The sequence below is a fragment of the Salmo salar genome, chromosome 09 (genome assembly GCF_965601325.2).
Source record: "Salmo salar chromosome 09, fSalSal1, whole genome shotgun sequence".
NCBI lineage: Eukaryota > Metazoa > Chordata > Actinopteri > Salmoniformes > Salmonidae > Salmo > Salmo salar.
Genome location: NC_138299.1, coordinates 26,117,078 through 26,144,741, shown reverse-complemented (window position 1 = coordinate 26,144,741; position 27,664 = coordinate 26,117,078). Strand labels below are relative to the sequence as shown.

The 27,664-nt window shown below is 43.0% G+C and overlaps 1 protein-coding gene across 1 annotated transcript in view; it reads left to right on the top strand.

The window, feature by feature from the left end:
• Positions 1 to 25,714, top strand: part of brf1a (BRF1 general transcription factor IIIB subunit a) — a 60,261-nt gene extending 34,547 nt beyond the window's left edge. Inside the window, exons 13-19 of the mRNA XM_014210704.3 lie at positions 2,276 to 2,337; positions 2,485 to 2,566; positions 7,427 to 7,482; positions 8,423 to 8,691; positions 21,777 to 21,828; positions 24,867 to 25,017; positions 25,195 to 25,714. Coding sequence (XP_014066179.1) covers positions 2,276 to 2,337; positions 2,485 to 2,566; positions 7,427 to 7,482; positions 8,423 to 8,691; positions 21,777 to 21,828; positions 24,867 to 25,017; positions 25,195 to 25,226 — 704 coding nt within the window. The 3' untranslated portion in view covers positions 25,227 to 25,714. The remainder of the gene's footprint in view (positions 1 to 2,275; positions 2,338 to 2,484; positions 2,567 to 7,426; positions 7,483 to 8,422; positions 8,692 to 21,776; positions 21,829 to 24,866; positions 25,018 to 25,194) is intronic.
• The last annotated feature ends 1,950 nt before the right edge of the window (positions 25,715 to 27,664 follow it).

Here is a 27,664-nt window from a genome sequence, read left to right as displayed (position 1 = left end):
GTTTTCAGCACGCAGCTGCCATGTAGTCTGCTTGACTTGACCACTGGGCTGGTTTTGCATGATGATGAGACTTGTCATGTTCTCAGGTTAAGGGAAAGCCTTGTTTGGAGCAGCGGTGTTGTTGGGGACCTCAAGGGAGTCTTGAAGTTTAGGTAATAGTGATCCACCGTGAGCAGCACCATGCCACTAGCTGATTCATCCTGACGATCATGAACTCTGGAGTGTTTTCTGGGAAGAGAGCGGAGAGGGGAGGACCACGCAGGTTCGAAGCACCGACGCTCTCTTCTAATTTGCTGGACCATACTTTTTTCTTTCTCCCCTGTCTTTTTCTCTCTCTGAAATATGGGCTCAAGGAGATCAGCTGCTCTCCATCACACACACACACACACACACACACACACACACACACACACACACACACACACACACACACACACACACACACACACAAAGTGAAGCTATGCGGTGTAGTATCTAATCTCTGACAACATCACATCAGAATTTGGTGTTTTTGGCTTGTGGACAGCCCCCACAGTTGACGATCTGACAGTGGTCTACCCTTTATTCCTCCCCTCTGTGGCGGATTTGGAGTGCGTTCTAGAGTGCTCCAGGGGGAGGGGGGATCTACTGGTAAAGAAATGTTCATTGGGAAAGGAAAGCCCTAAGGAATCCTGGGGCTCATGGCATTGATGCGCAGGGTGTGCTGTGTGAACAAAAACTGTAGAAGCCCATCTCACATCATGATGTCATTTTAAGAGGGTTTTATCAAAGGAGAATACAATGTAAATTGCACTGCCTTTTATCCTGCTGCAATCAACACTTTAATTCATTTGCAGCTAGTCTCGATTTACTGCCTATTTTTTTTTATACTCTCCGGTACATTATTATTCTTAGTTTTTTCCACATCACATACAGTATCATTATTTACTTGAATAATTTGTTTTGATAAAAGCAATGTAATTGTCATAGTTTAAGGAAATTAATTTAACTTGTCACCACCCCTGTTCTCATGCTCCTCCTTGCTCCTCTGGATGAATAGTGTGTTCTCTGTCCGTCTCCTGTCTGTGGCGCAGCGGTCTAAGGCACTGCATCTCAGTGCTTGAGGCGTCACTACAGACACCATGGTTCGAATCCAGGCTGTATCACAACCAGCCGTGATTGGAAGTCCCATAGGGTGGCTCATAATTGGCCAAGCGTTGTCTGGGTTTGGCCGGTGTAGGCTGTCATTGTAAATAAGAATTTGTTCTTAACTGGCTTGCCGAGTTAAATAAAAAAACTTCCCCTCACACTTCACTGAAGGGAAGTTTTGAGAGGGCTGGGCCAGACCGATTGGGACCTACTGAACACGACTGACTGGATTGCACCTTCTGTAATATTGTGTGTGGTGTGTCCTGTGCACCCGTCTCTCCTTAATTAACTGGGAAGCCTGTCTGGATGTGTGTGGCACGGCTTTGAAGTGTGCTTCTGTGGTGAGTGTGTTAACCTAGGGAAGCATGGCTCTCTGAACACGTCAGACAGAGAGGTGACAGAAGTTAAACGACTCCCATAAACGTGTCACATGTTGCCTCTTAAGACGTGACTCTCCTCTTCCCTTTGACTGAGACTGTGTCTGTGTGTAGGCAGGCGAAGGAGTCTCACTTTATTAGAAAATGGCTTATCAAGGAGATTCATCTGTGTGTGAAAGCTGTTCTATTTCTTTCTTTTTTGCCGAAGTCAATCCCACAATCCTTTTGTCTCTGTTATCAAAGGTAATCAGACTTTTCCTTTTGTGAGGGACTGGGAAAAAAACGTTCATCATTGAAGTGTTGAGTTCCCTGGGATTTGAGAACACTCCTGTCTTGTCTCGGCATAAAGGTGGCTGTTGTTTCTTCTCTTGACAACCTGAGCAATCACCAGAGGAAGGAGGGTAAAAATGGAAATGAGGCTCAGGAATCCATTGTCTCGCATCAAAATGCAAATTGACGTTTCAGCAACTCCATGAAAATAAAGCGTACCACAATCTTGAAAGCGTATTGTAATTGAAAAGACAATCTGTACAGGCAGATCTGCTTAAATCAGGCTTAAACCTATTATTTTTTGTTTTTAGAATTTGTGGTGCTTATTATTTACTGATAAACTCCAGGCACAATTGTTTTTGCAGAAATACACTGGATGAATTTTGTAAAGTGTTATCTGCTGTGGAATTGATATCTTTCTCCCAGAGTGAGTTGGCGTACCTGAGAACCTACAATACTTAACATTTATAATAATAATAATGTTCCAATTTATTTTTCAGATGAGGATGCTGAAAATGGAGAGCTGGACTTGAGTGGTATTGATGATGATGAGATTGAGCTGGTATGTACTGGATTTTAATTTACGTTGCACCTAATATTGAACCATCTATTCATTCTGACTTTACAGGATTGCCAGCAAATAAAGCCTGTGAATGCATAACTAAGGTCATTTATGTACTTTATGTAATTTATGTACCCTTCTCTGCAGTATCTCCTGAATGACAGAGAGGTGAAAATCAAGACTGAGCTTTGGCTGAAACAGAATGAAGACTACTTGAAAGAGCAGAAAGGTACAGCCACACCCAGTGGGTCTCTGTATTGCAAAATTCATGTGCCTAATAATAGACGTCATGTACATTTACCTTTTAATGTGGCAGGAATACAACCAGTCATATTTTCATCTGTCAAACAAATCACTTCAAAAAGTAGGCTACCTGTGCTTGTTCGCCCACTCAAATAATTCCAGCATCCAAACTGCATGTACAGCCTACTCACTCTATTTGATTAATGGAAATAAACATCTGTTACAAAACACCAAAATGTGTGCCTAATGACATTCAGCGATTGCCATTGATTAGGCCTACATTAATTGATGTGTCTTGCTGACAAATTGACCTTTTTTCTAGCCTGAAATTTCGGGACAGCTGAAATGGGGCTGAAACTGTCCCGGGGAAAATGGAACCGTCACCCTAACACACACGGTCAACTTACTAGACTAGGCTACAATGTGTATTACCATACATTTCAAATAGGCCTTACCGGTAGCCAGTGTGTAGTAGTAAAAAATATAGGTCGTAAACGGTGAAAAAAAGGAACGCTCCCGGTACTTTCAATGCATTTTTCTGAAAAAAGGTGGGTAAACAGCATTTACTGGAGTTTACCCTCCACTAGGCCTACACTACTGCCGGTAGCCTACCCTCTGTCAAGGCAATTTTAAACTCATGAACACACGCAGAATAGGTAGCATTCAATATAATATTACATTCAATATAATACATGAGTTGAATGAAAAAATGTTTTACACCCTAGTTTGTGAGTTGTCCATAATTCATGAGTTAATGCTTGGAGTCTTCACAGATCGTGTGACATAACACAACCTTTTCTTACATCAATGACATAAGTTATTTGTCATTATTAAGCATTTAACAATTGAATTAGAACAATGAACTTAAACCCTGTACAAATCATTGATCTTGGAGATCTTGGAAAATGTGCTGTAAGTGTAACTGTCTACGTAATTTTTCATTATGTGAAATTGATGACCACCATTGTTCCTGTACCCAAGAATGCAAAGGTAAGTGAACTAAATGACTATTTCCCCATAGCATTCGCTTCTGTCATCATGAAGTGCTTTGAGAGACTAGTCAAGGGTCATATTACCTCCAACTTATCTGTCACCGTAGACCCACTTCAATTTGCTTACCACCCCAATAGGTCCACATACGATGCAATCGCCATCACACTGCCCAATCCCATCTGGACAAGAGCAATACCTATGTAAGAATGCTGTTCATTGACTATAGCTTAGCATTCAACACCATAGTACCCTCCAAGCTCATCATTAAGCTCTGGGCTCTGTTTCTGAACCCCGCTCTGTGCCACTGAGTTGTGGACTTCCTGAAGGGCCGCCCCCAAGTGGTGAAGGTAGGAAACATCTCCACTTCGCTGATCCTCATCACTGGGGCCCCACAAAGGTGCATGCTCAGCCCCCTCCTGTACTCCCTGTTCACCCATGACTGCGTGGCCATTCACGCATCCAACTCACTCATCAAGTTTGCAGACGACACAGTAGTAGGCTTGATTACCAACAACGACGAGACAGCCTACATGAGGAGGTGAGGGCTCTGGGAGTCTGTTGTCAGGAAAATAACCTCACTCAAGGTCAACAAAACAAAGGACATGATCGTGGACTTCAGGAAACACCAGAGAGAGTACCCTCCCTGTCCACATCAACAGGACAGCAGTGGAGAAGGTGGAAAGTTTTAAGTTCCTCTGGTACATAACACTGACAAACTGAAATGGTCCAGCCACACAGTGTGGTGAAGGCACAACAGCCCCTCTTCAACCTCAGGAGGCTGAAGAAATTTGGCTTGTCACCTAAAACCCTCAAACTTTTACCGAGGCACAATTAAGAGTATCCTGTCGGGCTGTATCACCGCCTGGTACGGCAACTGCACCGCCTACAACCGCAGGGCTCTCCAGAGGGTGGTGCGGTCTACACAACGTGTCACTGGGGGCAAACTACCTGCCCTCCAGGACACCTACAGCATCCAATGTCACAGGAAGGCCAAAAAGATCATCAAGGACAACAACCACCCGAGCCACTGCCTGTTCACCCTGCTATCATCCAGAAGGCGAGGTCAGTACAGGTGCATCAAAGCTGGGACCGAGAGACTGAAAAACAGCTTCTATCTCAGGGCCATCAGACTGTTAAATGGCCATCACTAGCACAGAGAGGCTGCTGCCGACACACAGACTTGAAATCATTGGCCACTTTAATAAATGGAACACTAGTCACTTTAATAATGTTTACATATCTTGAATTACTCATCTCATATGTACAGTTGAAGTTGGAAGTTTACATACACTTAGGTTGGAGTCATTAACTTGTTTTTCAACCACTCCACACATTTCTTGTTAACAAACTGTCGTTTTAGCAAGTCGGTTAGGACATCTACTTTGTGAATGACAAGTAATTTTTCCAACAATTGTTTAGACAGATTATTTCACTTATTCACTGTATCACAATTCCAGTGGGTCAGAAGTTTACATACACTAAGTTGACTGTGCCTTTAAACAGCTTGGAAACTTCCAGAAAAAGATGTCATGGCTTTAGAAGCTTCTGATAGGCTAATTGACATCATTTGAGTCAATTAGAGGTGTACCTGTGGATGTATTTCAAGGCCTACCTTCAAACTCAGTGCCTCTTTGCTTGACATCATGGGAAAATCAAAAGAAAATCAGCCAAGACCTCAGGAAAAAACAATTGTGGACCTACACAAGTCTGGTTCATCCTTGGGAGCAATTTCCAAACACCTGAAGGTACCACGTACATCTGTGCAAACAATAGTACGCAAGTATAAACACTATGGGACCACGCAGCCGTCATACCGCTCAGGAAGGAGACGCGTCCTGTTGCCTAGAGATTAACGTACTTTGGTGCGAAATGTGCAAATCCATCCCAGAACAGCAAAGGACCTTGTGAAGATGCTGGAGGAAACAGGTACAAAAGTATCTATATCCACAGTAAAACGAGTCCTATAACGACATAAGCTGAAAGGCCACTCGGCAAGGAAGAAACCACTGCGCCAAAACCGCCATAAAAAAGCCTGACTACGGTTTGCAACTGCACATGGGGACAAAGATCGTACTTTTTGGAGAAATGTCCTCTGGTCTGATGATACAAAAATAGAACTGTTTGGCCGTAATGACCATCATTATGTTTGGAGGAAAAACGGGGACGCTTGCAAGCCGAAGAACACATCCCAACCATGACGCATGGGGGTGGCAGCATCATGTTGTGGGGGTCCATTGCTGCAGGAGGGACTGGTGCACTTTGTGGTGAAAATTACATAGATAAATTGAAGCAACATCTCAAGACGTCAGTCAGGAAGTTAAAGCTTGGTCGCAAATGGGTCTTCCAAATGGACAATGACCCCAAGCATACTTCCAAAGTTGTGGCAAAATGGCTTAAGGACAACAAAGTCAAGGTATTGTAGCGGCCATCACAAAGCCCTGACCTCAATCCTATAGAAAATTGGTGGGCAGAACTGAAAAAGCGTGTGTGAGCAAGGAGGCCTACAAACCTGACTCAGTTACACCAGCTCTGTCAGGAGGAATGGGCCAAAATTCAAGCTTGTGGAAGGCTACCTGACATGTTTGACCCAAGTTAAACAATTTAAAGGCAACGCTGCCAAATACTAATTGAGTGTATGTAAACTTCTGACCCACTGGGAATGTGATGAAATAAATATTTCTCTCTATTCTGATATTTCACATTCTTAAAATATAGTGGTGAACCTAACTGACAGGGAATTTTTACTAGGATTAAATGTCAGGAATTGTGAAACTGAGTTTAAATGTATTTGGCCAAGGTGTATGTAAACTACTGACTTCAAATGTATATACTGTATTCTACTGTTTCTTAGTCTATGCCGCTCTGACATTGCTCATCCATATATTTATATATTCTTGATTTCATTAAGTTACTTAGATGTGTATTAGGTATTTGTTGTGAAATTGTTTATTTATTACTTGTTAGATATTGCGGCACTGTCGGCACTAGAAGCACGCCCGCAATAACATCTGCTAAACACATGTATGTGACCAATAAGATTGGATTTGTTTCGCCGTGAAAACAGTTCTCATGGGCACACAAATCCCAGACAATGTAATCTTATGTCATTGCAAAATCGAATGCTTCTATTGAAACTATAATCATAGTGTCATTAACGTATACTTATTGGATGCACATTGGTGTCTAGCTCTAGGCTAGTGATATTGGTGTCTAGCTCTAGGCTAGTGATATTGGTGTCTAGCTCTAGGCTAGTGATATTGGTGTCTAGCTCTAGGCTAGTGATATTGGTGTCTAGCTCTAGGCTAGTGATATTGGTGTCTAGCTCTAGGCTAGTGATATTGTCGACCGTCAGCTGATCCAGGAAAGAAAACAAATATTGATAGACAATAATTAAGTGAAATAAATGTACTACTTCTGGCCCCGGATGGTACGGAGAACATCAGTATCTGCACGCACCTGAAAAACAAAGCAATGTGCGCTCTGAACAGCTGACTGACAAAAGCAAACAATGATAAATGAAAACCTTTATTCCAATGCATATTGTAATCACAAACGCATGGTGAAAATGAGGAAATGCAAAAAAAAATCTATGCATGAAGGAGCTCAGCTGAGGTCAAATTTCAGCACAACTGAGTGGAAAGCGCCGCCACATAAAAATAAACCATGACAGAGAGGTGGGGATGTTCATTTCATTGGAAGCTTTTATTTTCATATTTACCACTGCATTTTAAACCAATAGAAGAATTGTTAAATTAGCATTTATTTAGAGACTAACCCCCCCCCCCCCCAAGTTGACTCTCTACAAATAACTATATTTCCAATTGAATTCCCCCCAATCCATTTATACTTTCAGAAAAGGAAGCGCGGATAGCCAAAGAGAAGGAGCTGGGGATTTACAAGGACAAGAAGGTAAATCCTGACAATCTAAAGCAGCGATTCTCAACTGGTGGGTTGCAAACCAAATTTGGGTCTTAGGTGGTTTTGAATGTGTTGCGAGTGTCTGAATAATACAGATAAATGCTTCTTTATTTTTTTTGTCAAAATACACCAGTCTGAACTTAAACTACTAAAATCAGGTAGAAAGTGTGTATAAATGATAATGAACCTATTTTTTTCTTCAATCAGTTTTCAATTTAGAATTATTAGCGGAACCTTTAGTGGATTTGGTAGATATTTTTATCTTTTTTTTGGTCTCACACCAGTGAGTTTACATTCTTCATCAAGAATATGGGCAAAGTGGAATTATTGACAATTGAAAAAGGTGGGACTGTTGTTCCTTTGTCATATAATTGGTGCATTTAGTATCAATATATCATTAAACATTTTCCAGATTGCATTTTGGCAACAACAAAAAATCGTGACACGATTATTAGATCGCGACAGACAACCTGGTTCAATTTGGGTCCCGAGACTAAACCAGTTGAGAACCACTGGTATAAAGAAGCAGTGAGCTTGGGGTGGCCTGGATATATGCTAAGCTGTGGTGTGTCAATGTGTGTGCATGTTTTCCACTCTAGTGGGTTTCTCATTTCATGTCAGTATTTGGCAAGGCCCAGGCTCCTTGTTAGGTCCAACATCTGCTCTCTGGTTTTAACTAGCTGGATTAACTGCAGCGCAATAGATACCTAATGAGGTGTGGAGTCTTTGACAGCACTGATCCAACCACCTTATGCCATGTTGTCTAACTTCACAATCGGCCCCCTCCCGTAATACTACCGCATAACTAGAGCATCCCTTTGTTGTGCAAAGTATAGTTACAAATGTACATTAAGGTAAAGCACCAATTTGCATAACTAATTGCATTTGACTGGATATAGAGTGATTTGAAACCCCACTATGTGCCCTGCAGCCCAAGAGCTCCAAGAAGCGGGCTCCGATCCATGCCAGCACAGCCGACGAGGCCATAGAGAAGATGCTGGAGCAGAAGAAGATCTCCACTAAGATCAACTACGATATCCTGAAGGAGCTGAATGTCAAGCCATGTGCCAGTCCAGCCCACCAGACAGCAGAGTCTCCGAAAGGAGCCACCCCTGGAGCCCAGAGGCTGACTGGACGATACCGCAAACCCACCAATGTCCCTCTGAGCCTGGGCACACCACTCAGCAGCCTGGGCAAGAGGTGGGTGAAGCAGAACCACAGTGTGACTCAGTCTATCTAATAATACCACTGCTGTTCACTGTCATATATTGTTCAATATATTCAATATTGGCTGATTTAAGCTTCAAGACTGACGGCAGCAGTGTTGAATAAATGGGAGATGAATGGAAATGTGAGTGATGCAACAGTATTTTTGTCCTTCTCCGAGCCTCCTGTCTGTCACTAGGGGCAACATGTCCACTTCCCAGCCTGTTGAAGCGATGTTGCTGCTCTTCTCAATAACGATGAGGCGGCACTTTTCCTCTATCCTGGATTAATCACCAGCGACAACCAGACAGATGCTCGCATTCCTTTTTTTTTGTTTTTCTGGAAGGCTGTGGACTCACTCAGCCCGCCACTCACTCCCATGTGCTTCCCTGAGATTTACCTTCTCTCTCTGCCAGGATTTGCTTGATCTCATTCTCTTTCTCTCCCGCTTTCTCAACACACACATTCAGTATGTTATGATCCACTGTGAGGCTTTCTTCTAAAGTTAATCAGTTTCTTCAGTTTTGAGTTGTTTGTTGTTTAAAAAAACCTCAAATCAAATTTGTGTGGAACCATCTTGCAGGTGTACAAGTCTTAGACCCAGCTCAGCCTTGACCCAGCTCAGCCTAGAGCCAGCCTTTTAGTGACATCCAGGGGAGGCCCCCCCCCACCCCCCTTCCTAGTGCAGTAAGTGTTACTGGGGTCATCTGGTTGCAGCTCCTCCCTCCATCTGACCAGCCCCAACCCTCTCAACCCATTTTTCATGAGCTGAAATAAAAGATTGTAGAAATATTCCATACACACAAAAAGCTTATTTCTCAAAAGTTGTGCACAAATGTGTTTACATCCCTGTTAGTGAGTAATTCTCCTTTGTCAAGAGCTGTTTCCAGAGAATTTCATCTTCATTTCTCTACCATAAGCCACCTCCATAATTTTTGAGAATTTGTCAGTCCGTCCAACCGGTCTCACAACCGCAGATCACATGTAACCACACCAGCCCAGGACATCCACATCTTGCTTCTTCACCTGCGGGATCATCTGAGACCAGCAACCCGGACAGCTGATTTGTATTTCTGTCTGTAATAAAGCCCTTTTGTGGGGGAAAACACATTCTGATTGGCTGGGCCTGGCTCCTCAGTGGGTGGGCCTTTATGAACTGTAACTCAGTAGAATCGTTGAAATATAGCATGTTGCGTTTTATATTTTTGTTCAGTGTAGTTGCGCCAGTCAGAGTAGCCTAGCACTTCTTTAGAAAGCTGACGTTTACTGTAGGCCTACACACTCAAGACATCTCCAGTGTTTTTTTTTGCTGTTGAAGAGGGCTTCATGGATGAACCTTTCCCCCTTTAAGAATTACAATTTTCCCTCCAACTGTCAGTACATTAAAAAAAAAAAAAAAAATGCATTCATGTCAATAAATGATTCATCTACATTATGGTTATTGAATCATTCATTGTACACTTTCAACACTTGTTTTTCCTGAATGGAACAGTGCTTTTGCTAGCAGGTAGCTTTTAAGACTCTCATCCACTTGCTGAGAAAAATCTGAACTTTGCACTTTAGTTCTGCTTGCTCAACAAAAATAGTTTTAACCACAGGATGGGATCACACCATGGTTTATCCAAACAGTTACTTTTTCTATATCACTATGTTGATAATTTGGCATCTTTGCTGACATTGTACCTCAGAAATAGTGACATTCAAATGAAAACATGACTTGCCCATTGACTGCAGAAAGAGTCCCTTCACTGGTTGTTTGACGAGTACACCATTACTGGAGCTCTGAAAGGGTTGCTGTGGTTATTTAAAAGGCAAGTCAGGGAGAACTAGAAAAGTGGAGGAGAGCGGTGGCTGACAGTAAGTCCATTGTGCTGCCTGCTTCCAGAACTTACTGACTGCTACACTGAAGCATTGTGCTCCTTCTCACTTTCCTCCAACCACTGCTTGGCTCCCCCACACTCCACTCCACTTTTAAAGGCTCTCCCCTGTAGGAACTGGCCCTGCACAGTCTCAAGCCTGATTTATACAGGGTCTCCCATCCTCGGTCATGGCCAGCCTGGCCTCTAGGGAAGGCCTCTGAGCTCCCCCTTTCCCCAGCCCTTCACCCGGTCACAGGCCTGTACTTTACAGGACTCCCACCCGCCAGTCCTTCAATCCCTCCATCCCTCTCCCTCCATATTGCTCCACGCCTCTCCAGCTAGCTGCCAAACAGGGCCTCCCTGTTCCCTTCATTCCGACTGGAGGATGGAAAAGCACTCTTCCAGAAATAGCCCAGATAATTTCCCTCCAGTGCTTTTTTTTCTTCCCTCTTCTCCCTCCTTAATCTGTTCCCATTCAAAGCTGTTTTTCTTTCTTCTCTCTTTTTAAAGCCCTTTTCCCCATTCAACTTTTTGGGGAGGAATACTTGACTGCATATTTCACCAAGGGGAGGGGGGTTGTATGGTTTTGGTCTGTGTTGGGTTTCAGAAGTGTAAATCTAACCCTAAAGTTCTAGTGGAAGCTCTGATCCACAGTCTGGTCTAATGGAGAGGGTTGTGGCAAGAGTTTTTGACCATCGATTTTCTTTCTGCTGCCTGTGAAGAATTAACAACTTTCTCTGCATTTCTATTCAGCCTCTCAGAGCAGGTGTCATCAGCAGAGTAGTGACATCAGATCATCCCCACATGGACCAATATGCGTCACTTTATTTTCAGTCCACTCTAAAGAAGTGTTTTTCTACTAATAGTAGCAGCTCTATTGGGAGAGTATAATCTCCCTCTGGTTTCCAGCCCTTCCCTGGCCTCTCTCTGATCTCCCCCACTGCCCTGCAACACCTGACTGACTGTGACCACTAAGTATTTCCATGGGACGCCTCTGGATTTGCTTCTCGCAGGAACCAACTCTTTGGGTGCCACTGCCAGGCAGGCTCCATCCGTTACAATGCTACAGACCAGAGGGCATCCCATCCTACCTGAGGCATACGTTGGGCTGGACAGGAGGACTATAGACTGCTGGGAAACTGCATATTTTTCTCTGTTGGACATCCGGCTCCGCTAGCAGCAGCTTTCTCTCTTCTCGATTTTCAAACAGTTGTCTACAGCCAAACCTTTGTTCTACTAACGCTTTACCACAACTAATGGTCCAATGAAAGTTGGAATTTTTCGAACTAGAGTTCCAAAGTGGGCCGTTTGGACTCCATCCCACAGTATATCCATCCACAGCCCAAGAAGCACCACGGGAACTGTTGAGATGGGCAGAGTTGATATTACGGTCATGTGTTCCACAGCCTGAACCAGTCAAATAGTCTCTCTTGAGTAGTAACACATGGACTGGCGGATGCACTTAGTGCCTTTCTCACTATACATTGTTTTATACTCACCACTCATGTATTAGCACCTGCCTTGGTGACAAAGGGAGCCATCTTGTATCAAAGCACTTAGACAATTATTCTTTCAGTTCTGTGAGCCCAGGGGCATACTGCACAGTGAAAGTGTCTGAACCAGAGTGGTCTGTCTGGAGATCCCAGAGGAGAAGGACTGACTGTTGGCACCAGCTAAATCCTTTTCTCACTACTGCTGGTTTCTCACCCTCTGCCAGTGTGAAGTGCTCATCATCACATAGTGACGGAATCAAATGTTATTTGTCACATGCGCCGAATACAACAGGTGTAGACCTTACCGTGAAATGCTTACTTACAAACCCTTAACCAACAATGCAGTGCTAAGAAGAAGAAAAAAAGGGCAACAATAAAATAAGGCTATATACAGGTGGTACCGGTCCTGAGTCAATGTGCGGGGGCACAGGTTAGTCAAGGTAATTGAGGAAATATGTACATGTAGGTAGGGGTAAAGTGACTATGCATAGATAAACGGCAAGTAGCAACAGTGTTAAAAAAAAAGAAACGGTGGGGGTAGAAGCTGTTCAGAAGCCTTTTGGACCTAGACTTGGCACTCCGGTACCGCTTGCTGTGCGGTAGCAGAGAAAACAGTCTATGACTAGGGTGGCTGGAGTCTTTGTTGTTTGGGAATGCAGCCCAAAGGGCGTGGTAAACTCCATCTAAGGCTAAATACCGGCACAAGACCAATAGTAGACAAGTACCGTAAGGGAAAGTTGAAAATAACTTTGAAACCGCCTGGTATTGAGGTCCTGGATGGCAGGAAGCTTGGCCCCAGTGATGTACTGGGCCGTACACAAAAATCTCAGATTATACTTTCATATGTAGGGTAAATGCTTCCTCTTTGTTTCTCATTCACTGCAATCATTTCCCCATTTAATTTGTTATATTACTGATTTAATGTAACCTTAACATTATCCATCTCTTTTAGTCTCGCTCCTCTCATTCTTGGCTTTAACGATTTTCTTCTAATTATATAGTTGCCATCCCCCAGCACTAACCAGTTGCTAGCAACTGGCTAAACGCTCTCCGTCAACCGCCTTTTCAACTCCGGCTTAGTCTCATTGGCAGTAAGCTGATTAGAAATGTGTTAAGCCCAGCAGAGACTAATAGTCTAGCAGAGAGCGAGTCGGAGATGGACAGCAGTGGTGGGGGAAAGACTGAGGCAGTAAGAAAGAGGGGGAGTGAAAGTGGGAGTGTGTTGGAGTCTCCCCAAGTGTCTCCTGTCTGACCTTTTTAGAGAGGTGGAGGGGGGCGTCACGCCAATAGAGGAGTGCTTCATATGTCCCATTGTCTTTGGAGAGGTGATTTATACATGTCACATCTCCTCTGTCCAAGGAGCCACTCCCCACTGCTGATATCAATGTTCAGAGGGAAAGGGCTCCCTAGGAGGCTGTCGTCATTGGCAGCCGGCTCAATTTTGAACACCAGTTTGACCTCTGAACTTAAGGCAAGATATGTCCCCTTGCAGGACGAGGATCTAGGATGGTGCTTGCATATTTTGGGTTAGTGAGGCTTAAAAGTGATCACTGCTTAACCAGAATGAAGTTGCTTTATTTGGGATGTAGAATAACTACAGACTGTTACTATGGAAATATTGACACACTGGGGACCAACAAGTCGATAAGTAGTTTGTCTTTGGATGTAAGCTTTTATGGAACATCTGTAGCCTTAGATTTTAACCAGACAGATGTATTTTTCTGGGAGGTTTAGAAGCCACGACTAATGTTGATGTCCTCTGGGCTTTCTCAAAGGCTATGTATAGTTTGTCACTGTGACAGCTGACAGTATGGAGGTGTGTGGTGGTGGTGTGTTACAGCTCCCTAATGAATGAGCAGTGTTACTGTGTGTCTCCCCAATAATGAGCTGAGCTGTGTCCATGCTTACTCCAGTCCAAGGTGTGAGCTCATGGGGGATGAGGTGTGAGAGGGGACATGCCATGGGAGGAAGGATGGAGCGGGTCTGGGCAGGCATCTCTGTCACACCTACACCACCCCTGCCCTCATTAGAGAGGAGACGTCAGACATGTTTTCTTTTCTCTGAGGGAGAAGTAGATTTTTAGAACACATTCACTGTTCTAGCTGAAGTGGTGTCGCAATAATGAGTAGTGTTGTCACGATACCAGAATGATGATACTCAATAACAAAACAATCCCACGGCAAAAAAACGGCATATTAGCCAAAGTCACAGAATGGCTCTTGATCCAGACAGAGAGACTCAGCTACTGCTCTGTTCAATCGTTGGGCATCTTTTGAGTTCAATATTATTACATTATAATTGTTTTACCTCAAACATTTTCAGTGACAAACATGTATGCATTAATTAATCAATTATACAATCAATTTGACTACTTTTTACCAATCTAACTACATTTCAATGGTAAATCTAGATGTAGCCCAGGCCTATTCACAATACAGGTTGATGTATATTCAACAGTGTGCATGTGTTGAGTTATTGAGCTTATTTGGCTGATTTCATGGGGATACAGATGACAATCTGTTTCCCTTATATTTGGGACTTGCAATGCATTCGGATAGTATTCAGACCCCTTGACTTTTTCCACATTTTGTTACGTTAGCCTTATTCTAAAATTGATTACATTTATTTTTCCTCATCGATCTGCACACAATACCCCATAATGACAATGCAAAAACAGGTTTTTGTAAATTGTTGCAAATCTATAAAAAATGTAACTGAAATATCACTTACATACAGTACCAGTCAAAAGTTGGGACACCTACTCATTCAAAGATTTCTTTATTTTTAGTATTTTCTACGTTGTAGAATAATAGTGAAGACATCCAAAATATGAACTAACACATATGGAATCATGTAGTAACCAAAAAGGTGTTAAACAAATCAAAATATATTTTAGGTTCAAAGAAGCCAACCTTTCCTTTGACAGCTTTGCACATTCTTGGAATTCTCTCAACCAGCTTCGCCTGGAATGCTTTTCCAACAGTCTTGAAGGAGTTCCCACATATGCTGAGCACTTGTTGGCTGCTTTTTCTTCACTCCGCGGTCCAAATCATCCCAAACCATTTCAATTGGGTTGAGGTCAGGTGATTGTGGTGGCCAGGTCATCTGATGCAGCACTCCATCACTCTCCTTCTTGGTCAAATAGCCCTTACACAGCCTGGAAGTGTGTTGGGTCATTGTCCTGTTGAAAAACAAATGATAGTCCCACTAAGCGCAAACCAGATGGGATGGCGTATCGCTGCAGAATGCTGTGGTAGCCATGCTGGTTAAGTGTGCCTTGAATTCTAAATAAATCACTGACAGTGTCACCAGCAACGCACCATCACACCTCATCCTCCATGCTTTACGGTGGGAACCACAAATTCGTCTACTCTGTGTCACAAAGACACGGCGATTGGAACCAAAAATCTCAAATTTGGACTGTCTTTTGCTTGTGTTTCTTGGCCCATGCAAGTCTCTTCTTCTTATTGGTGTCCTTTAGTAGTGGTTTCTTTGCAGCAATTCAACCATGAAGGCCTGATTCACGCAGTCTCCTCTGAACAGTTGAGATGTGTCTGTTACTTGAAGTCTGTGAAGCATTTATTTGGGCTCCAATTTCTGAGGCTGGTAACTCTAATGAACTTATCCTCTGCAGCAGAGGTAACTCTGGGTCTTCCTTTCCTGTGGCGGTCCTTTATGAGAGCCAGTTTCATTATAGCGTTTGATGTTTGTGACTGCATTTTGAAGAAACTTTCAAAGTTCTTGACATTTTCCAGATTGACTGACCTTCATGTCTTAAAGTAATGATGGACTGTCATTTCTCTTTGCTTATTTGAGCTGTTCTTGCCATAGTATGGACTTAGCCCTATTTGGTAAAAGGCCATCTTCTGTATACCACCCCTACCTTGTCACAACACAACTGATTGGCTCAAATGCATTAAGAAGGAAATAAATTCCACAAATTAACTTTAAACAAGGCTCACCTGTTAATTGAAATGCATTCCAGGTGACTACCTCATGAAGCTGGTTGAGAGAATGCCAAGAGTGCAAAGCTGTCAAAATATATTTAGGTTTGTTTAACCCTTTTTGTTGTTGTTGGTTACTACACGATACCATATGTTATTTCATAGTTTTGATGTCTCCACTATATTCTACAATGTAGAAAATGGTAAAAATAAAGAACAATCTTGGAATGAGTTGGTGGGTCTGAACTTTTGACTGGTACTATAAGTATTCAGACCCTTTACTCAGTACTTTGTTGAAGCACCTTTGGCAGTGATTACAGCCTTGATTCTTCTTGGGTATGATGCTACAAGCTTGGCACACCTGTATTTGGGGTGTTTCTCCTGTTCTTCTCTGCAGATCCTCTCAAGCTCTGTCAGGTTGGATGGGGAGCGTTGCTGCACAGCTATTTTAAGGTCTCTCCAGAAATGTTAGATTGGGTTCAATTCCAGGCTCTGGCTGGGCTAGTCGAGGACATTCATCGACTTGTCCCGAAGCCACTCCTGCGTTGTCTTGACTGTGTGCTTAGGGTCATTGGACAGGTAGCCTGTTGGTTAGAGCATTTAACTAGTAACCGAAAAGAAAAGCTGACGAGGTAAGAATCTGTCGTTCTGCCCCTGAACAAGGCAGTTAACCCATTGTTCCTAGGCCGTCATTGTAAATAAGAATTTGTTCATAACTGACTTGCCTAGTTAAATAAAAGGTTAAATTGTCCTGTTGGAAGGTGAACCTTTGCCCCAGTCTGAGGTCCTGAGCACTCTGGAGCAGGTTTTCATCAAGGATCTCTCTGTACTTTGCTCCATTCATCTTTGCCTCGATCCTGACTCTCCCGTTTCCTCCAGACATGACGTTTGGCATTCAGGCCAAAGAGTTCGGTCTTGGTTTTATTAGACCAGAGAATCTTGTTTCTCATGGTCTGAGAGTCTTTGTGCCTTTTGGCAAACTCCAAGTGGACTGTCGTGCAACTTACTGAGTGGCTTCCGTCTGGCCTCTCTGCCATAAATGCCTGATTGGTGGAGTGCTGCAGAGATGGTTGTTCTTCTGGAAGTTTCTCCTATCTCCACAGGAACTCTGGAGCTCTGTTAGTGACCATCGGGCTCTTGGTCACCTCCCTGACCAAGGCCCTTCTCCCCCGATTGCTCAGTTTGGCCGGGCGGCCAGCTCTAGGAAGAGTCATGGTGGTTCCAAACTTCTTCCATTGAAGAATCATGGAGGCCACTGTGTTCTTGGGGACCTTCAATGCTGCAGAAATTGTATTAGCCTTCCCCAGATCTGTGCCTCGACACAATTCTGTCTCGGAGCTCTACGGACAATTCCTTTGACCTCATGGCTTGTTTTTCACTCTGACATCCACTCGCAACTGTGAAACCTAATATATCATGTCCAATCAATTGAATTGTAGTGTAGTGCCGAGGCATGTAGTAATCACGGTCTGCAGATAGACCCTACTTGTTTGAGACAATAAATCATTTTTGGGTAAAAACGTGAGAGGCCAATAAAGTGAATTATTTAAGTTTTGGTGGCAATTATCTTTAAAATCAGCATTATGTTATGGTTTGCACATTATCCCAAACGAAGTACTAGGGAGGTGAACTGATGTCAGCTTTAGCTGTAATCTAGCAATGAAAGTTTGCCTGTAAAGCTTGAAGCTACCGGTATCTTCTTGTGTTGTAAAGTGTTCTAGCTTGTATGGACATTGTTTTGCAACAGTAATGGTTTCAACATTTCTACATGCCGTGGGGCGCTAACATGATGCAGCCCAGACTCCCAGTGCCGGCTAAGTGGAGTAGGCAGTGTGGGCTGGCATTATTCGGGGGACATCACCTTCACTGATACAGACTTTTGATCCGTGGGACACATTTGATGTACTGAAAGCAACAAAAATTCTAGTATCAAATAGTTTTTTATGTTGTAGTATTTAAAAAGTACCGACTTTTCGGTATACCCTTCGTCACCAGTAATGAGAACATGGACTGTTTGGTATTTCTGAGATTGTCTCTGCCTGCCTTTTGGTGTGAGACAGTCTGCTCATCTTTTTTGACCGCATTGTCTGTGTTTGTGATCCTCCTTGTCAGGGTGGTAGTAGCGTCCCTGTAGTGTGTTATTAGTATGATATTAATGCGGTAGTAGTAGTGTGTGTGTGTGTGTGTGTCTGATCCTCCCAGGCTGTCTGTGATCATACTGAGCCTGTCATACTCCAAGCCAGGATGGTAGTAGTGAACCTGTAGTAGCAGTTTGATCCTGTCTGTGTGATCAGCCTGTGATCCTCCCCCTGGTGGGCATGGTCAGACAGATGCTGTCACTCTACCGGCTAATGCCACCATCCTGAGCCCCGACCCCATCCCTCTGACGTGTGCGTATCTAGCCCAGACCCAGATGCACATGGGAATGCAGGGCCAATCTCAGACCACACATGACTTCAAAAAAAGGCCACATATGACCCAATATGTCTCAAACATCCTCTTTAGAGGTCAGAATTCCCCAGGGCCACACAGCATGATCTCCCTTTCATAAATGCCATGTCTGTTTTGTAACAAACAAGGCTGGTCCTCTAGCCTAAACAATCATAAACATTGGACCCTCATACACTGTATGAGTTTGTTCTTACTCAAGCAGGTATTTTGGTGTGGGAGATGTTTCTGTTTGAGTGTGTTGTAGTGAGATGCTATAGTAGAGTATGAATGGTGTCAGTGCCATGTGGAGCTTCTTTTGGCCCTATCAGTGTCTCACGCTGCCAAGCTCTGCTCTGCTCTGTCTGTCCCAGAATCCACTTTAGGGTGAATGGACCGCGCTCAGCCAGCCCTGCCAAAGTAGTATCTGGGAGAATAAGTGTGTGTATACTGGAAAAGAGCGAGTGGGCACCACAGTTTTTTGTGGGCAGTTTCTTTATGCATAGTTTGATTGTGAGGGGAGAGGAACTTTGCCTCAGACTTCAGGCCCAGCCTGGAAAATGTAGTTTGAAGCCCTGATTTATTATCATAGTCCATATATTTATACCATAGCTTCCTCATACTACTAATTTAACTAATGCATTTTCCATCTCACAACAGTGAATAGATTACCTTATGTGTATAACTGTATGTGCTGGTGCCTCTAAGATCCTGTGATTGGAAACTAAAGTGAAAGGGACCCATTGGGGAACCCTGCTCACCCAGTCCTGTCTAGTACAAGGTCTGTGGGCTAGCCCCACTAAGCCCAGAATAGGCTGGTGCTGCTGGATGCTTTTCTAATAAGCTCTGACAAAGGGAGTGAAGATGCCATGCTTGCTGAACAGTGAACACACACACACCCTCTCCTCCACCCTTCTCCTTGTAAAGCAGATTAATTAAAAGTGCTCTCTCTCCACTCTTATCAGTGTGAGTAAGGCACTTACAGTAAGCCCCCAGGGGAGTATGTCTCACCAGGGTGGGCGGGCAGGGGGGGCAGAGAGCCTCCAGGAGAGATTCTAATTTCATCCACTGGAGATATTCTTCTCCAGGAATTACTGCTGCTGTTGGCACCCTTCTGTCTGTTAGTCTCTTGCACTCTTAGAATTCAAGTCAATTCATAGGGAAATGTGTACGAAGTGCAGCTCAGTTTCCACCAAATTTTGTGGGCGGTGTGCACATAGCCTGTCCTGAGAGCCAGGTCTGCCTACAGTGGCCTTTCTTAATAGCAAGGCTAAGGTCACGGAGTCTGTACATAGTCAAAGCTTTCCTTAATTTTGGGTTTGTCACGGTGGTCAGGTATTCTGCCTCTGTACTCTCGGTTTAGGGCCAAATAGCATTCAAATTTTCTCTGAACAAAAAAACATTCTTTCCAACGTGTTAAGTAATAATTTTTTTTTCTCTGTGTGTCTGCCTGGCTGTTAGAATATACAGTTGAAGTTTAAATACACCTGAGCCAAATACATTTAAACTCAGTTTTTCACAATTCCTGACATTTAATCCTAGTAAAAATTCCCTGTTTTATGTCAGTTAGGATCACCACTTTATTTTAAGAATGTGCAATGTCAGAATAATAGAATTATTTATTTCAGCATTCGTATACACTCAATTAGTATTTGGTAGCATTGCCTTTAAATTGTTTAACTTGGGTCAAATGTTTCAGGTAGCCATCCACAAGCTTCCCACAATAAGTTGGGTGAATTTTGGCCCATTCCTCCTGACAGAGCTGGTGTAACTGAGTCAGGTTTGTGCTCGCACACGCTTTTTCAGTTCTGCCCACCAATTTTCTATAGGATTGCGGTCAGGGCTTTGTGATGGCCGCTACAATATCTTGACTTTGTTGTCCTTAAGCCATTTTGCCACAACTTTGGAAGTATGCTTGGGGTCATTGTCCATTTGGAAGACCCATTTGCGATCAAGCTTTAACTTCCTGACTGATGTCTTGAGATGTTGCTTCAATATATCCACATAATTTTCCTTCGTCATGCTGCCATCTATTTTGTGAAGTGCACCAGTCCCTCCTGCAGCAAAGCAACCCCACAACATGATGCTGCCACCCCCGTGCTTCACGGTTGGGATGGTGTTCTTCGGCTTGCAAGCCTCCCACTTTTTCCTCCAAACATAACGATGGTCGTTACGGCCAAACAGTTCTATTTTTGTTTCATCAGACCAGAGGACATTTCTCCAAAAAGTACGATCTTTGTCCCCATGTGCAGTTGCAAACCGTAGTATGGCTTTTTATGGCGGTTTTGGAGCAGTGGCTTCCTTCAGGTTATGTCGATATAGGACTCGTTTTACTGTGGATGTAGATATTTTACCTTTATTTAACTAGGCAAGTCAGTTAAGAACAAATTCTTATTTTCAATGACGGCCTAGGAACAGTGGGTTAACTGCCTTGTTCAGGGGCAGAACGACAGATTTTTTTTTACCTTGTCAGCTCCGGGACTCGATCTTGCAACCTTTCGGTTACAAGTCCAACGCTCTAACCACTAGGCTACCTGCCACCCCTACTTTTGTACCTGTTTCCTCCAGCATCTTCACAAGGTCCTTTGCTGTTCTGGGATGGATTTGCACTTTTCGCACCAAAGTACGTTAATCTCTAGGCAACAGGACGCGTCTCCTTCCTGAGCGGTATGACGGCTGCGTGGTCCCATAGTGTTTATACTTGCGTACTATTGTTTGCACAGATGAACGTGGTACCTTCAGGCGTTTGGAAAATGCTCCCAAGGATGAACCAGACTTGTAGGTCCACAATTTTTTTCTTTTTTTCTGAGGTCTTGGCTGATTTTCTTTTGATTGTCTCATGATGTCAAGCAAAGAGGCACTGAGTTTGAAGGTAGGCCTTGAAATACATCCACAGGTACACCTCCAATTGACTCAAATGATGTCAATTAGTCTTTCAGAAGCTTCTAAAGCCATTACATCTTTTTCTGGATTTTCCCAACCTGTTTAAAGGCACAGTCAACTTAGTGTATGTAAACTTCTGACCCAATGGGATTTTGATACAGTGAAATAGTGTCTCTGTAAACAGTTGTTGTAAAAATTACTTGTCATGCACAAAGTAGATGTCCTAACCGACTTGCCAAAACTATAGTTTAACAAGAAATTTGTAGAGTGGTTGAAAAACAAGTTTTAATGACTCCAACCTAAGTGTATGTAAACTTCAGCTGCATCTCTCTCTGTGTTCTGTCTGTTAGAATATCTCTCTTTCCCTCTGTGTCTGTCTGTCGCTCCAGCCTTTGTCCGTTTTCTCAACGGTCATCTCTGCCATTCATTGCAGCCACGTGGTCTATTCTTCAAAGTTTTTTTTTTTCTCTCAGGTTACGGCCCTTCATATCAGCACATCCCCCTAAGAAGCTGGCTCTAGACCAGGTAAGATGTTACACATGCTTTTGTCTCTTACACACACACACTTACTATCGCTAAAGGTATCCAGATTTCCATACCTTCATACCGTGCCTGTGCCATCCCGGGATATACGGTATTACCGGTAGTGCACACAAGGGGCGCTTTTGAAAAATATATAAACGTAAAAAAGTCACCAGAATGCTACCAAAATGCTAAGAAGTACTAAGAAATTCTCATAGCAGATGCTAGGTAAATGGTAACGAGAGCTTGCAAACATTTACTACTAGGACAGGCAACCCAGCTCATAAAGTTATGCAAGTTTCTCAAAACGCAGTTTGCAGCACACACAAAACAAATATTAGGCAGCAGGGATCTTAATCCAGGAGGGGATTGCCTCTGCTGCTGTTACCAAGAAGCTTGATCTTGCAAGTTAGCAACATTAGCAAGTTAGCAAAACCCAGCTAGAGATCATTTATTTGGCACATCTTAGATAACTTAATTTATAAGTTATATAGCTGACAAATATTAGTGAATTTAATACAAGTGTAACTTGATCACCTCACTTAAATTGTGTTGCAGGAGTGACTCACCTTGCGAAGCTCCCATTTTGCTCATTGTGCTTTTTTGTAAACAAACGTGACTGGCTCAAACTGCTTTTTTGGGAAACTAGTACTGGTAAGCTTCATAATGGAAAAATGATCTAATGGGCTGAATGATGAACACAATCTGCTTTATCTATTACCTAGTGCTCAATTTGACTTAAGTACTAATATTCAAAGCCCAAAAACATCACTTACCAGAATGCTAACAAAATGCTAACAAGTACTAAGTGATCCTCATAGAGAACGCTAACTAAATGCTTACAAGTGCATTATGAACATTTTGTACAGTTTCTGACCTAAACTATACAAGTAACTCAAACGCTACTCAGTTTGTTGCACACACAAAATGATTATTAGCCAGCAAGGCTCTTGATCCAGGAGGGTATTCTCTGCTGTTACCAAGTGGATGCTTGATTTTGGAAGAAGCTAACCACTTAGCTATCTAAGTTAGCAAACCAAATGCACAACTGCAGAGCATTTAGCACATTTTAGACATAACTTAATAATTATAAGATATCTAGCTGGCAAACATTTAGTTGTGAATTCCATACTTATATCACCTGGCGCATGTTGCACGACAGTGACTGACTCACAAGGCTCCGGTCTCTCATCGTATGCTTGTAAACAAACACCACGTGACTGGGGACTACCGTAAGCTACATAATGTGACAAGTGAAGTGAAGAACGCAATGTTCTTTATCTCCTAACTTATTGCACCAGTTGACTGCAGGTATTCACTTAAAAAGAAGCTACAAATATTCAAATGTATAAAAATAAATAGTTTTGGCTTTACTGAAAAACCATCCCGTGGCTTTTTCAAAATACCCCAGTATAGGGTATATACGGTATACCGCCCAAGCCTACTATCGATAACACTATATCTTGAGAAAAAAAGGAATCATGATTCTTTGTCTCTACCTATGGTTTTCACCCATTTTGAATGTTATATCCTCATAAGATGCAAAACTCATCATACGGGCTGTATTTCTGCCTGCTTGCACGATGATGGTTCAGATACACATGAAAACATGAAATGACCCCGGGAATCGATAGAACATCACTCAGAGATGCACAAATACGATATAATATTCAAATTGGGTGAGTCTTTTCTTTAACCAACCCTTTAGTCTCCTATGGACCAGATGGGGGGGGGGGGGGGGGAGTGTTTCTTCAGCAGCAGGCTCACTAATGGGAGAGGACTGCGGCCATGTCCCGCTGAGTTGTTCACATGCACTCAAGCGGTGTGGGCTGGAACGTACAGGAGGGAGCCTCACTTTCTCCTGCACCCACTCTTCATCCCTCTGCTGCTGTGTCTCGCTCCATTCCCTTCTTTTGCTCGCTCTCTCTCACTCATGTGGTGTTGGCAGCCATGAATAGAATCTCCCAGTGCAGGCTACAGCAACCAGGAAGAAAACATTTGCCACGAGGGGCCGGGTCAACAAAGCTTGTTACTAAGCAACCCCTCACCACCCCCTGGGAACTGGCATAAAATGGCTTCTCTGATTGGTTGGGACGGGTTTGCTTGGAATTCATGTTATGTAAGGAAAGGAAAAGGAGCACAGGAGAGAGAAAGGAGATGTGTGCTTTGCTGTTGCCTGGCAGTTTTTCTGGTTCTCTTTGTATTTCCAAAAGAAATGTTCTAGGAGTAAATGGCACTTTGAGTTACCCAGTGCAGTGCTTCTGCCTGACAGTCTTGGCAATAAATGTCTGTTTAAACGTCAAGCTCAGAGAAACTGGCAGGCTCCTGTGATAAACCTCTGCAATAGAATAGAGACTAGCCTAATTTCACTGTTCCAGGCTTTAAAGCTGAGAGACAATTCAAGTTCATCCAGCCCTTCCCCCAGTGTAAGCTATGGCAGAGAACCACTGACTCATCACACTGTTATGACTGACCTGATTCCACCAAGGTCACCCAGTTCTCTCACCTTTAAAATTGTCCGGGGTCAAGATTGTTGAATCAGTATGTCTTCTCATTCCCTCTGAAAGGGTCTTTCAACACTCCCTGCCTCTCCCATAGCTCCTTCCCAGGACTCAGACCCTTCCTCACCACACAGTGGCCACCCACCCACTAATTAGTCTGGAGAATAATTTATATACTTTTTTTCTCCCTCTTGATGATAATTAATGAGACTTCCAGCTCATGTTATGAGACATTTTCCACACTGAGAGGCTGGGCCCAACAGGGTGTCCATGGAGAGAGGGAGGGAAGAGAGAGCCCAGCAGGAGCTTTAACATGCTGCTGCAGAGGGAGCTGAAATGGGTCTCCATCACACTGTGGATCCCCCCACCTGCCTCGCCCATACCCACATGCAGTAGGACTCGGATGGGGGATCAGGCTAGCTATAACCTCTGTATTGAACATGTATTCAGGCTTTCAGGCTCAGGTTGCAGATAGTGTGCAGAATCAGATTACCACTGATTTCGACTGATTTTGTGGATTTTTCCTTATTGTTTTCTTAGATAGCCAGCCCCCTGCCAGTGGCCTCTGAGGTGTCGCCCCACTCTGTGCTGGTCGAGAGTGGGCCTGTGGTCTATGATGATGTGGCAGATGAGGAAGAGGAGGATGAGGAGGAGCCCTGCGTCAGTGCCATGGAGCTGCTGGGAGGCAACGGTCAGTAAGATAGATACTTCAAACTAGCCTGGTAGCCAGATCTCTTGATCGGCATTATCTAACTCCTCTTGCATTGGTTGTCTTGCCATGTTGTCTGGCTATCAGGGTGTCTACATATGTTTGAAAACATGTATTTTGAGAGCAGTTGAGTAATCCTTCTGTCTTCTTTTATTCCAGAGTATGGATGTGATGATGATGATGGTTTCTAGCACTACTGGGTTTGGCCTGTTTGTCTGGACCATTGTGCTACTCCAACCCCCTGTCCCATTTGGAGATTGACTCATTGATTGAGACGGCGGACGGCGGAGACAGCTTTCATGCTTGCAGAATGGTGAAGAGGATGGAGATGATGACAGGATCCATTTCTTCTCAGGATATCTCCTTTATCTAGGAAAGAGGTTATGGGTAGTATTGAGCTGGATCGAACAAAGAGACCAACCGTAATGTCTCATATCGTACATTTCACGTCACTCAAGTATACACTACCATTCAAATGTTTGGGGTCACTTCGAAATGTCCTTCTTTTTGAAAGAAAAGCAATTTTTCCCCCCCCATTAAAATAACATCAAATTGATCAGAAATATAGTGTAGACATTATTGTTGTAAATGACTATTGTAGCTGGAAACGGCAGATCTTTTTTTTAATGGAAAATCTACGTATGGGTACAGAGGCCCATTATCAGCAACCATCACTCCTGTGTTCCAATGGCACATTGTTAGCTAATCCAAGTTTATCATTTTAAAAGGCTAATTGATCATTAGAAAACCCTTTTGCAATTGTTAGCACAGCTGAAAACTGTAGTTCTGATTAAATAAGCAATAAAACTGGCCTCCTTTAGACTAGTTGAATATCTGGAGCATCAGCATTTGTGGGTTCGATTACAGGCTCAAAATGGCCAGCATCCCGGCATCGCCTCTTCACTGTTGACGTTGAGACTGGTGTTTTGCGGGTACTATTTAATGAAGCTGCCAGTTGAGGACTTGTGAGGCGTCTGTTTCTCCAACTATACACTGTAATGTACTTGTCCTCTTGCTCAGTTGTGCACCGGGACCTCTGTCCTCATTCTATTCTGGTTAGAGCCAGTTTGCGCTGTTCTGTGAAGGGAGTAGTACACAGCGTTGTACGAGATCTTCAGTTTCTTGGCAATTTCTCGCATGGAATAGCCTTCATTTCTCAGAACAAGAGTAGACTGAGTTTGAGAAGAAATGTCTTTGTTTCTGGCCATTTTGAGCCTGTAATCGAACCCACAAATGCTGATGCTTCAGATACTCAACTAGTCTAAAGAAGGCCAGTTTTATTGCTTCTTTAATCAGAACGACAGTTTTCAGCTGTGCCAACATAATTGCAAAACCGTTTTCTAATGATCAATTAGCCTTTTAAAATGATAAACTTGGATTAGCTAACACAACGTGCCATTGGAACACAGGAGGGATGGTTGCTGGTAATGGGCCTCTGTACGCCTATGTAGATATTGCATAAAAAATCTGCCGTTTCCAGCTACAATAGTCATTTATAACATTAACAATGTCTACACTGTATTTCTGATTAATTTGATACTTTAATGGACGAAAAATGTGCTTTCCTTTTCAAAAACAAGGATATTTCTTAGTGGCCCCAAACTTTTGAACGGTAGTGTATGTTGTCTTTGCCTTAGCTTGTTACCCCCCCCCCCCCCCCCCCCATCATGGCTAAGTATGTCTATAATTACATGAAAGTGAAGTACACTACCTAATGTGTTGGGATCAGTCATAAGACAGGTATTAGTCCAATCAGTATTTCAAAAATCATGGCTACACATGAACAAAGTATGAAAGCAACTGTATGCGAGCTTGCGTCTGAAGTCGAAGTATTGCTATATTCATGCCTTGAATATGTAAAATCATATGGAGTATATTTCAGTTGAAATGCTCATGTTAATCGAGGTGATGAAGTTCAGCCAATGACATTAAGTCTTGAAACCTGTATTATCGTATTAGGTACATTTGAACTGGTAGCGTTTTGATTTGGTTTTGGGTTTCTTTTTCAACAGCTGCTATTTATTTAATGTGGTATGATTTCTCATTATTTGTTTTATGGAGAAGAATTCTGCAAACTATTTTGGACTGGATATTCACTAAAGTGTTAAAGCTGGAATCCGTAGCGGTGATACTGCCACGTCCGTTTGGGGTATTACAACAACAAAGACATTGCTTCAGACAACACGTTTTTTTCTTCTCGTAAATCATTGCACGTGCGATAGAACAGCATAGTATGTACTACGATTTATACATTTTTTTTACCATGATGCAGGATTGCTTGTTGCGCCTACCGCACATCTCAGCTTTAATTAATTGTACATAAAGCTGGCAAATATATTAATTGTTGATGAACTATGCAATGTTATCCATTCCAAATGAATGACATTGCGTTATGGATTTATTTTGTAAATGAGCTTTTATGATTTTATTTGGAAAATGTTGACTGGGAGGATTACTGGTGGTTTGTTCACTGTGTTGAAACAACTGTATTTAAGGAGATGTTAGGATGTGGCTAATGTTCACAGCCTCTCCTTCCACTTTGCTGCTACTGTATATAGACGGATTGGTTGATTAGCAACAAAACCGACGCGTGCAAAACTATGGGGAAAAACAAAGTTGGCTTAGATTG